A 12,122-nucleotide genomic window follows, 5' to 3' on the forward strand; every position below is an offset into this window, starting at 1 on the left:
CTCTTCTAAAGGATTTCCTTCAGTGTCACTGTTTCCCTCTGGGAGATCCACTTCAGAAAGAACCGACATCCTATAAAGATCTGGCTATGGACTCTTTTATCCTCTGAGTCTGGCGTCCCTCAAGGTGTCCCATGCCTCAGGCAAAAGGCATCATGCGTAAGCAGCACAAACTCCAGTGAAAAGGGCAATGAGGAAACCAATCCAGTCATTTTTTCCTCAGATCTCCCTCTTCCTACGATCTACTAACCTTCCCTCCCACCGGGGAGAGGACGGGGAGGTTCACGGGAATTGTCTTTTGTTGAAGTACTGCCTCCATGTGCAGCCAAAATGGCCCCCGCAGCTGAATCATAAGGCTCTTCTCTTCTGGGAAGCTGCTTCCACGCTGGACTCCTCAGTCGCCACCCCCACCCCCCAACTGACCAGAAACTGAGAAAGGGACTCTCCCGCTCCCCCTTCCAAGCAGGCCTGGCACACCCCAGTAACAGCAGAGCTCCGGTGCCAACCCCCTGTACAGCACTTCCCACACTCTACAGAAGCCGACATGAAGAGAGAACGACCACTGCAGCTTACCCTCACCCTCCCCCATCAGGGATAAGAGTCCCAGCCAAGATGCTAGACCCTGAGATAACGGTCTGGCACTTTTTTTTTTTTTTTAAACTTTATTAACTAACAATGGGAAAGTATTCATCCCTGAATGGAAAATCAGCCTGCTCAGCTCCTCTTCATTCCCCCACAGGGACAGAACTCAACCCCCAAATTAAAAGGGAGAAGTTGCCAGCCTCGCATCCCTAAGAGAAAGAAAGAGAGAGCCGGCATCACCACCTACCAGTTTCTCCATGGACAGAAGGACCAAGCTAGATGGCCTGCGACCTCGAAGCTCGTCCCTATGCCACCAGGAAGTACGCCAAAACTTCCTGGGAGCAATTTGTCTCCCAAGACTTCCAGGCTGCAGGATTCAACACCTCTACCATCTGCTGGAAACAGAGCAGTGCTGACGTACTGCAGAATTTACTGTGTCCTGTAAGGGGTGACAGTGAATCAGAATTGTCTCTGTCTCCATCTGCTGGAAACAGAGCAGTACTGACGTGCTGCAGAATTTACTGTGTCCTGTAAGGGGTGACAGTGAATCAGAATTGTCTCTGTCTCCATCTGCTGGAAACAGAGCAGTACTGACGTGCTGCAGAATTTACTGTGTCCTGTAAGGGGTGAATCAGTGAATCAGAATTGTCTCTGTCTCCATCTGCTGGAAACAGAGCAGTACTGACGTGCTGCAGAATTTACTGTGTCCTGTAAGGGGTGAATCAGTGAATCAGAATTGTCTCTGTCTCCATCTGCTGGCAGGGGAGCAAAAGCCATGCGTACTGGACTAGTCTGGTGGGGCGAGAAGGAAAAACACATTACCCATTCTGGTAGAGCTGCTATTAATATCAGTGGGTATAAATATAAATAAATGTGATGGACAGATGTCTTTATTCCATTTATAGACTACAATATTATTCAGACTTCCCAAGCATGCAGCCTTTTCGTCGCTGTGCAGTTTAATTCTCATGGAAAAGGCTTCCAAATTGTTTTCAGTGTCCTTGGAAATTCAGACTTGGATTAGTGAAATCCATCTTTGTGTTTTAATACTAGCGCTGTCATCCTTCAGCCTTGCCTCCTGCTTGTTTTCCTGTACATTTCTGCCCTAATGTTATGCAGTGCTAGTCACCACTGTTTCCAGAGCCGAATTGAAACAGACTTTTCTACATTCAAACTATTGAGAACTCCAACAAAATGCCAAACACGGGGACAGAAAACGCCCGAGAGTCAGAGGGCATCTGAGAACTCCTTGTATCTAGTCAATCTGTGTCAAGGTCTTAATTCCCGTGGAAGGGCCTGGCCTCACAGAAACGTTTAACAGCATCTGAAGCTGAGAACAGATCTTACCTGCTCATTCAGTAGCTGCTTTGGCATACAATCTCTCTTGTTTTGAAAAGGGATTTTCCAATTATCGGCCCTGGCACAACTCTTCTGCAAATAAGAGGTCTTAGTAGAGCAGCATTAAAGTGCAATGCTAAATGGTATTTGTGAGCCATTGTGAGTCACCCGAGAGTCCAAAAGAATTAGCCCTAAGGACCAGCAGCGATCAGGAACTGTTCAGGTCCTTCCAAGCTGTGGCCCCCTTTTTTCCTTTAAAGATAAGGGTGCAGCCAGCCAGCAGGGTTTCTTTTGAAATAATTAGTGCATTTCCTGCTTAGCACTGGCACGTGGTCACTGTCTGACACCTGTTACTCAGGCCTGGATTTAGACCTAGGCAGATTCCGAAGGCCTCTAATGCCCAGGAGAAAGGTGACCCTTGGCACTCCTTCCTACCCACTGTCCAGCCCTGCCCTTGGGCACTGCAATCTTAAATCCGGGGGGGGGGGGGAGGGGAGGGTGTGGACTTATAAGATCACCGTGGCTGTCTGTCCATCAGATTTCTGCCAGGGGAACAGAGTGCCCGCTGACCTCCAGCTCCCGTGCCGTGGCCTTTTATTCCTGTAGGGGAAACAGGCTTGTTCAGGTCAATCCACTTCCCTTGAAATCTCAGTGGTGGCATCGGGAATCATTAAAGCTGCCCTGCCCTTGGGATATTTCTGTTCCACCGGCCTGCTGGATAGAGAATAACGCCTGAAAGCTAATCTCAGAGGTAGAGAGTTAAGCCCGTAAGTGCGCAAACGCAAGCGAGCTAACCCGGCAGGCGCGGAAACCTGGGCGCCGGGAAACGTTTGCCCGCCTTGAGGCTTGCTTTGGGTAATAGACGCTGTCACCTACTCTTCGTGCGTTAGCAAATGCACAAAGTGTAATCATAAGGACGGCGGAAGGAGGGGACATGGTCTCTGCATAATTTCGGTGCTGCTTGTTTAGCTCGCGCTTTTTCATCGCTGGTGCTCGCTGACTTGCATTCGGGGGTAGTTGGCGTTTTCCCTGTCCCCAGAGGGTTGCACCTGAGGCATTACTTGGCCAAGGTCACACGGAGCAGCAGCGGGATTTAAGCCCTGACGTCAGTGGTTCTCAGCCGCCTCCTGCGCTAAACACGAACAGGCTACCCCCCCCCTCCTTCTCACCTTCGCCCTAGAAGAGGCATCCCGGCCTGCAGAAGGGTCCGATTCCCCCCCTAGGGGACCCCGTGCGGCGACGAGACCTCAGCACTAACGACAGCGTTGGGAAATAAGGGTATCTAACGCCATTGTCTTGCCCCCCTTCTCCTTCCCCAGCCATTGCACTACTGAAGGACCGAGACCCTGGCGCCTTCATCATCAGGGACAGCCATTCCTTCCGCGGAGCCTACGGGCTGGCCATGAAGGTGGCCACGCCGCCACCCACCGTTACGCAGCAGAACAAGAAAGGTACCCGTCCTTCCTTCCCTCTTCTCTTGGCACGTGCCGCTCGGCCTCCGAAAGTCCTGCCTCCTGCTTGCTCTGCCCACCAGAGGATGCTTTGGCTTTAGCGACAGCAGTGCAGGGGCTCGTAGAGACCTGCCCAGCTGCCTCCCTTTCTGGTGGAAAGCAAACGGGCAACGCTCGCACGTGTAAGGTCTTTAGGCATTACCTAAATCCTGAAAAGGAAAGCCAGACTCTTATTATATTTTCTTTTCCTCCTGCTAGGAGATGCAACCACCGAGCTGGTGAGACACTTCTTGATAGAGACAAGCCCCAAGGGTGTGAAGCTAAAGGGATGTCCCAACGAGCCTTTCTTCGGTAAGTAGCCGCCGTCCTCTGAGAGCGTTGTCCGCCGGCCCTAGACTGTCCGTGGGACGGTAGAGTAGACGTCTGCAAGGCCACATCCCCCGTGTAAGTGAGAGCAGGAAGGAGGCAAGGCTGCTCTCTGAACAGAAGAACCGAGAAGGCTCCGTCGGGTGGCGTTGGTAAGAGGGGAGACCGCGTCGGATCGGTTCCTTGAGAATTAGGTCAGGGGCGGGCGCAGAATACGGCGTTCCTGGATTTCAGCAAAGCTTCTGACACTGCCCCACCTAGGAGGCTCGGGAGCAAACCGAGCAGCCTGGGGGGGGGTGGACCCCGAGAGGGTGGGCTGGGTTAGGAAACTGGTTGAGTGATAGGCGACAGACGGTGGTGGTAAATGGAGGGCAATGGGGGGAACGCTGACGGGATTTCTTCCAGGGCTGGTGCTGATGCTGCAGAGAGCTTAAGGGAAAAGTTTGTCTTTTTGCACAGGGCACTGAGATCAGAATCAAGAGTAAGACACCTTTGAAGGTGTAAACAGAATGAGAAGTGGTCAAGCGCTGGTCGGTTAGGATTCAGTGCAAAAAGGAAGAGAATTGTGCATGTGGGGTGCAGAAATCCAAGGTAGCACGATACAGCGGGGGCTGAAACCAGGAGCCAGATCTCAGGATGACTGTGCCCAGTGTCTCAATGAAGAGGAATGTTAGGGCTCAGAGGGAGAGGCATAAGCAGCAGAAAATGCCCCCGCTGCCTGCTGGTGAAACCTCACCTAGAATACTGTGTCCAGTTCTGGAGACCACAGGGGCCGAGCGCACTCTCTAACCCACAGTCCGACCCGAGTTAAACAGGCGCTAATCCCACCCCCTAATGCTATTACCCATTCACTCCAATGGAAAAAAAAATAAAACGCACATTTATCGCTCACGTAGTAAAGCCTGCCTGGAGCTGAGGCGTTAATAGCCGAGTTCATTGAAAAGATTAAAAAAAAAAACAAAACAAAACCTCAGCCGGCCGCGTTGAAGACCGATGCTGATATGCTCGGCGTCGGTGGCCATACCCGGCAGACCGCCGGTAACCGCGGGGTCACGTTAGCAAGGAGGCGCTAAGGTCACACAAGCGACCCCAGCGCCTCCTTGCTAGCGCGACCCCCTGGTTGTAATATAGCATGTGCCCCTCCCCCTTTGTGGGCACCGTGCACGCGTTAAGAAAGCGGGTGCTGACCTTTCAGCGTCCACTTTCCACGCTTTTTTTTTGCATCGGCCCCATAGTGATGACGACAGAAAAGCACCAAACGGGCCATCCAGTCTGCCCAGCAAGTTTCTTACGGAAGGAACTGCCGCTCCGTGCAGGGTACCCCAGATCGTTAAAGTCAAGGCCTTCGTTGGTTGTTGTCTGAATCCAATTCCTCTCTCCACTCCTTCCCCCCCCCCCCAACCCCCCCACCCTCAGCCATCAAAGTGGAGAGCGATGTTGCAGTTATGTCAAAAGCATCAAGGCCTATTGGTTAATGGTAATAATTCCCATTTTTCTCTTAAGAGTAATAACCACCACCTAAACAAATTACCCCTCTGCACCTGTAACTTCATTTCCATTCTCCAGCCTTTAGGGGATCCACAGTGTTTATCCCATGCCTCTTTGAATTCTTAGGGTTTTTTTCAGCTTTAGCTCCTCTGGAAGGGCATTCCAAGCATTCACCACCCTCTCCATGAATAAATATTTCCTGACGTTGGTTCTGAGTTGTCCTCCATGGAGTTTCATTTTTAACCCCTAGTTCTACTGATTTCTTTCCAAAGGAAACGTTTGAGGTTCGTGCATCACTAAAACCTTTCAGATACCTGAAGGTCTACATCATATCTCCCCTGCATCTTCTGTCTTCCAAGGTTATACATATTCAGATCCTTCAGCCTCTCCTTATAAGTCTTCTGTCGCTGACCCCACGCCATTTTGGTCGCTCTTCTCTGGACCGCCTCCATCCTGTCTCTGTTCCTTTTGAAATTCGGTCTCCAGAACTGAACACAGTACTCCAGGTGAGACCTCACCAAGGACCTGTACAAGGGGATTATCACCTCCTTTTTCTTGCTGGTTATTCCTCTCTCTATGCAGCCCAGCATCCCTCTGGCTTTGACTATCACCTTGTCACATTGCTTCTCCATTTTCAGATCACCAGACACTATCACTCCAAGGTTTCTCTCCCAGTCCGTGCACATCAGTCTTTCTCCCCCATCACGTACAGCTCCTTTGGATTGCCGCATCCCAGATGCAGGACTCTGCACTTCTTGGTATTGAATCCCAGCTGCCACATCTTTGACCACTCTTCCAGCTTTCTTAAATGACTTTTCATTCTCTCTACTTTTGGCATGTCCACTCTGTTGCAGATCTTAGTATCTTCTGCAAACAGACAGACTTTACCTTCTATCCCGTCCGCAATGTCACTCACATAGATATTGAACAGAACCGGTCCCAACACCGATCCTTAGGGCACTCTGCTTAACACCGCTCTCTCTTCAGAGCAGGTTCCATTTACCATTAAACAATGTCTCCTATCAGTCAACCAGTTTGTAATCCAGGCCACCACCTTAGCGCTCATTCCCAAGCCTCTCATTTTATTCACAAGCTTCCTATACGGGACCATATGAAAGCTTTGCTGAAATCCAAGTAAATCACATTGAGCGCTCTTCCCTGATCCAGTTCTCTAGTCACCCAATCAAAACCATCAATCAGATTTGTCTGACAGGATCTTCCCCTGGTGAATCCATGCTGCCTCTGGTCCAGCAATCCTCCTGACTGTAGATACTTCTCTATCCTTTTCCTCAGCAGAGTCTCCATTACTTTTCCCACCACCGAGGTGATGTAACCAGCCTGTAGTTTCTCGCCTCCTCTCTGCTCCCACTCTTGTGAAGCGGGACCACCGCCGCTCTCCTCCAATCACTCGGCACCACTCCCGTTTCCAGGGATCTATTGAACAGGTCACACAGCAGGACCCCCCAGCACATCTCAGAGCTCCCTCAGTATCCTGGGATGTGCCTTTTTTTGGGATCCTTTATATTTCTTGGACGCTTTTCTTTTTGCCTTAATTTTTTCAGCCTCCTCCTTAGAGAACAAGATCAGTTTTTTCCCTCTTAATCTTGTTTACTTTCCTAACATATAGAGTTGTTGCCTTTGTAATTGCTCCTTTTAGCTTGGCCCACTGTTGTTCCACCTCACCCATTCTTTCCCAGTCTTCCAGTTCTGCCTCCAGGTACTTCCCCATTTTGACATACTCTGTATTTGTGAAATTCAAAGTTCGGGTCTTCGTGTGACTTCTCTGTTTCCTATTTGAGATATCTAACCATACTGTCTGATCACTAGAGCTCAGATGAGCCCCTACCCAAACATTAGAGACCTTATCCCCATTAGTGAGCACCAGGTCGAGGATCACACCCTCCCTCGTGAGTTCCCTTGCAGGGCATCCAAAATCTCTCTACTTCTGCAGAAGTCTTACATTTGTTTAAATCCTAAGGTTTCTTTATGCCTAACTGCATAACATCTCTTTATTTATATTTATATATCATTTGTTATTATTTACTATCACCTCCTTTCTTTCAAATGTTTAAATCCTATTAATGTTAAAATAGATACCCTTCTCATTGTTATTTTGACTAGTTACCATGTTACAATGTAAAAATAGGGCGGGCCTCGCCCTATTCTCTCAGTTATCTGTAAACCAATATGATATCTCGATCGAATGTCGGTATATAAAAGAAAATAAATAAGTAAGGGATCCTCCAGTCCACATCCAGTAGATTAAAATCTCCAATGAGCAACACTTCCCCCTTCTTTCCCACCTTTTGGATGTCTTCGATCAGATCTCTGTTCAGCTCTTCTGTTTCAGTCGGAGGCCTGTAGACCAAGCCAGTAGAAATGGAAGCACCATTGTCTTTCTTTAAGACAGCCCATAATGCTTCTTCTCTACCCCACGTCCCTTGCAATTCAGTTACTTGGATATTGTTTTTGACTTAGTTACTTCTCCCCCATTTCTGTCCTCTGTCCTTCCTTAGAAAGTTCTAGCCCAATCACGAGACTCAGTGACCAGGTCTCTGTGACAGCAACAGTGTCCAAAGTCCACCATTAGGACCTGCAGGTCTGGGATTTTATTGCCCAGCTTTCCAGCTGCTCTGGGTTGTTTTTTTTGAAGTGATTGAGTTTGTTATTTTCACCTTCCTGTATTTCTTGGGGGTGACCTGCCAATTCCATCAAATGCAGCAACACTGAGCATCTTCTATTAAACTGAAACAGACAATACCAACCAATCACTACAATGTTTTACTTCTTGTTAAACTTTTTATCTCTCTTCTAACTCTAATCCCAGTTAGAATAACCCCTGTTTTATTGTAACTTTTTCTTCTATGCACTTGTTATACTTTTGTAATGTATACTCTTACGTTTTAGCTATGTACGTTATAATGTATTGCTCACCCCTTGTTTTATGTAAACCGACATGATACGAACTTCCGTGAATGCCGGTATAGAAAAACACAAATAAATAAAATAAAAAATAAAAAAAATTTCACTGATCACCTGCTGCCACCCTCACCCTCTAGTTTAACTGCCTGATAATTTAGGCATCCATCATTACCATATATTCTCTGTATTGCTCCATACACAGCCCCAGCCTCCAATGTATCCAGGAATTAAAATGATACGTATAGCCAAGCCTTTCCTCTCCCCTTCCATGAACAGGTAATACTTCTGAAAAGGCGTCGAGTGATCTTCTCTAGAGCTTGGAAATCTTTCTGACATGATGGAGGCTGCTAAAATGGTAGCGGCAGCGTCTGCACCAAAACAGATGCATGATACCTGAGGACCTGAATATTGGTATCCTAGAGGAGAGGAGAGATGAGGGAAGTGATAGAAGCATTCAGGTTCCTTAAAATATAAAGGCAGAAGAGGAAAGCATGATCTAGAACAGGAGATCATAGTATGGAGCCCAAAGGACTCCGAAGCAACGTCAGGAAATATTTTTTCAGGGAAAAGGATGGTGGATGTATGGAACGGACTTCCAGACACTGTTTCCACTAATTTACATGCGTGCACAGTTGTGCACAACTTTTTTTCGCAGCCGCGCACGGCTGTTAGCACCCTCACACGGGGATTAGACCATGCAGGGATAAAACAAAGTCCTGCCCTATCGATCTGTGGCATTACCCCTCTTTCCAGGCAGCAGGAGTCACATTTACCCTGTGTATGTGTGGTAGAGAGGATGGTGGGTGTGTGAGAGAGGCTGTGTATCTGGGGGTAGATGGGTGAGAAGCTGTGTGTGTGTGGCTGGGTGAGATCCGGTGGGTGGGGGGTATATGTGTGACTGCCCATGTGTGGAATGGGATTGTTATGGTTTAGTGGTGTTCGGGTGGATTCTCGGGAACTGTGGCAGATGACCACGCCCAGGGGGAGGAGCCACGTGAGGAGCCGCAGTACTGGGCTAGACTCGGGAGGCACAAACACAGGGTTTTGTCTTTTATTGTACAGCTGATGGTACCACCAGAGGTGGCAGTAGTGAGGTGGTCCAGAGGTAGCAGTCCAGGGACCCTGGGCAGAGGGGACCCGTCTCGCCACGTTGGTATAGGGAGATCCAGGTGTACGTTTCCCAGCAAGGCAGAGCTGTAGATGAGATAGACTGAGAGTTAGATTACTCACTAGATGGTAGCTGTAAGGTTGGCGATTCCACCAGGCTGAAGTCGATGGTAACAGGCACCGAGGCAGGGAGAGCAGGCCCTCGAGGAGCGAGTACCTGATCCCAGTAAGGCACCTGAAATAAGGCAGAGGGCCCCTGAGGAGCGGGTACCCAGGTTAGTAATACCCCAAAGGGCAGAGAGAGCTTCCAGCGGCAGCACGGAAGCAGCAGAGTAGCTTAGACCGGACGAATCCAATCCAATATCCAGTCCTTGCTAACTCGATTAGCTAGCAAGTAAGGGCAGGCTAAATACCCGGATGGTGTGACGTCACTTGAGGGGGACGACCCCGAGGTTCGCGCTATAGCTGGAATAAAGACGTGGGTAGCGCGTGCGCACCCTAGGAGGCCCCTGGGAGAAACATGGCAGGAGGCAACACCATAGCCGTTCCGGGATGCCAGACGACGCGGTTTGCAGACGCGGCGGTAGCCATCTTCCCAAGGCTAGCGGGGAGAGCAGAGAAAAAGGTGAGGCACAAGGGTCGAAGCCGTCTGAGACCAACGGACGCAACAGGGATTTGAGATCCTGTATGTGGGGGAGAGTGGGTGGCTGGGTGAGAGCCTGAGGGTGTGTGTGTGTGGCTGGGAGAGAGCCTGTGTGTGTGTGTGTGTGACTACCAGTGTGTGAGTGTAGATGAAGGGAGGAAGAAAAGTGGAGAAAGGAAAAAAACAGTAAGAAATAAGAGACCCTGAAAAAGAATTGGGAATGACCAAGCTAGGAAATGTGGAAAAAAAATCAGGACCAACTGATCAAACAAAAAAGGTAAAAAAGAAATGCATTTTTTAATTTTTAGTGATTGGTATTACGTATTTGTATTTTGTTCTTTCTTCAGAGTCTGGTTCTTTGGGCTTTCCATTTTATGTTTGTCTGTATTTCTAATTTGTAGTCCCTTATTCTGTATTAGGTAAGGTCCGTCTGTGTTCTGCGGGTGTGACTGAGGTGCGGTATTTCTGCTTCCCTTATTCTGTATTAGGTAAGGTCCGTCTGTGTTCTGCGGGTGTGACTGAGGTGCGGTATTTCTGCTGGCATGTGGTTTTTTCTGTAGGGCTTTGTTCTGTTAACCCCCAGTAGGTGGTGTATTAGTATTGTAGGGCATGGCATAATATTTTCATTGCTGCCATGTCATAGTTAATGCTGCTGGGTCCTGAGGGGTCTGTGTTACTTCCCAAAGTGTATGGCAGTGAAGGGTTTGCATTTACCGAGACGAGTGTCTGTGTGGAAGAGGAGAACTGAGTAAGTGTGCGTGTGCGCGAGAGTCTGGGGAGTGAATGATGGGCATGAGAGTGAGTGTGTGTGTATGTGAGAAGTGTGTGTGTGTGCATGCTGCTCCAATATTCCCTACAAGGACTGGGTTGCTGTGAGCATAAAATTGATAGGCTTTTTCATAAAAAAAAAAAAAGTAGTGCTCATAGGGTAATAAAGCCAAATTTGTTTGCATACAGAAACCCAATTCTTACAGGGAACATTGCTTCCAGGGGAGGCGGAGGAGACAAGAACAGTGAGAGAATTCAAGACTAGCACAAAGGATCTTCTGGTTGTGAGGAATTGAGGGGAGTGGGAGTCTGTGGCATTGCACTCTTAATCAGACTGGGCAGAGCTGGATGGGCCTCACGAGCCTTCCCCTTCCGTGTTTCTGTGAAGCCCGCAAGGTGATTTTTTGTCAGTGGTTTTAGAGTGGAAACGAGTCTCTGATTTTTCGCAGTGCCGTGTTGCTGAGTTCTCCGTCCAGTAGTGCTGTGGCGCCCTAGGATTGGAAAGAACCTTAGGAGGTGTGAGAGAGTAGGGGTGAGGGTGTGCACAGTCATTCTGAGCTCCCTCACAATCAGGCCGATACAGAAAAACCCGCAGGAGAGCCGGCGAGCGCCCACTCTCCCGACGCACGCCCAGGCCACTCTCCTGGGCACGCGATTCGGTAAAAAAAAATATGTAAATGAGGGCCCGCGGTAAAAGGAGGCGCTAGGGACACTAGGGCGTCCCTAGCGCCTCCTTTTTGACAGAAGCGGCAGCTGTCAGTGGGTTTGACAGCTGACGGTCAATTTTTCCAGCGTCTGTTCTTGAGCCCACTGCCAGCCACGGGTTCGGAAAATGGATGCTGGCAAAATTGAGCGTCCATCTTCCATCTTTCTTTTGGGGCCTCCGACTTAATATCGCTATGATATTAAGTTGGAGGATGTACAGAAAAGCAGTTTTTTTTGCTTTTCTGTACACTTCCCCGGTGCCGGCAGAAATTAACGCCTCGGCTTGGCTGCACATTTTACTTTCTGGATCGCGCAGGAATGACTAATAGGCCCATCAACATGCATTTGCATGTTGCGGACGCTATTAGTTTCGGGGGAGGTTGGCCGCGCGTTTTCGACGCGCTATTACCCCTTACTGTATAAGCCTGCGGACAAACGCGGGCTAATAGTGCGCTCCGCCGGAGCACACTGTACTGTATCAGCCCGAATAAGACAGAGAAAATGCAAACACTGGAAGAGCAAGATCCAGGTGGGATTTCCCAACGTCTGCGCTCCATGTATGTTCAAAGCAACAATCATGCAAAGCAATTAAGATAATTCAGATGGCAAGTAAAATAAACAAAATCTTTTAGTTCCCTTAGCTACTTTCTGAGTTGTATTTGAGCTTCAAGAAAATGTTAGTGCCTTCCTGACACTTAATCATGCCCACCATTCAGAATTCAAGCAAACCAGGCTGTAGCTGTCCTGCTTGCCAT

General features: G+C 48.9%; 1 protein-coding gene across 1 annotated transcript in view; it reads left to right on the plus strand.

The window, feature by feature from the left end:
* Positions 1 to 12,122, plus strand: part of TNS1 (tensin 1) — a gene marked incomplete in the record, with an annotated part of 1,098,810 nt that overhangs the window by 1,051,486 nt on the left and 35,202 nt on the right. The window contains 2 exon segments of the mRNA XM_029605104.1: positions 3,237 to 3,368; positions 3,627 to 3,719. Of these exon segments, the coding sequence (XP_029460964.1) occupies positions 3,237 to 3,368; positions 3,627 to 3,719 (225 nt within the window).

This window comes from Rhinatrema bivittatum, chromosome 6, assembly GCF_901001135.1.
Source record: "Rhinatrema bivittatum chromosome 6, aRhiBiv1.1, whole genome shotgun sequence".
Taxonomy (NCBI): Eukaryota; Metazoa; Chordata; class Amphibia; order Gymnophiona; family Rhinatrematidae; genus Rhinatrema; species Rhinatrema bivittatum.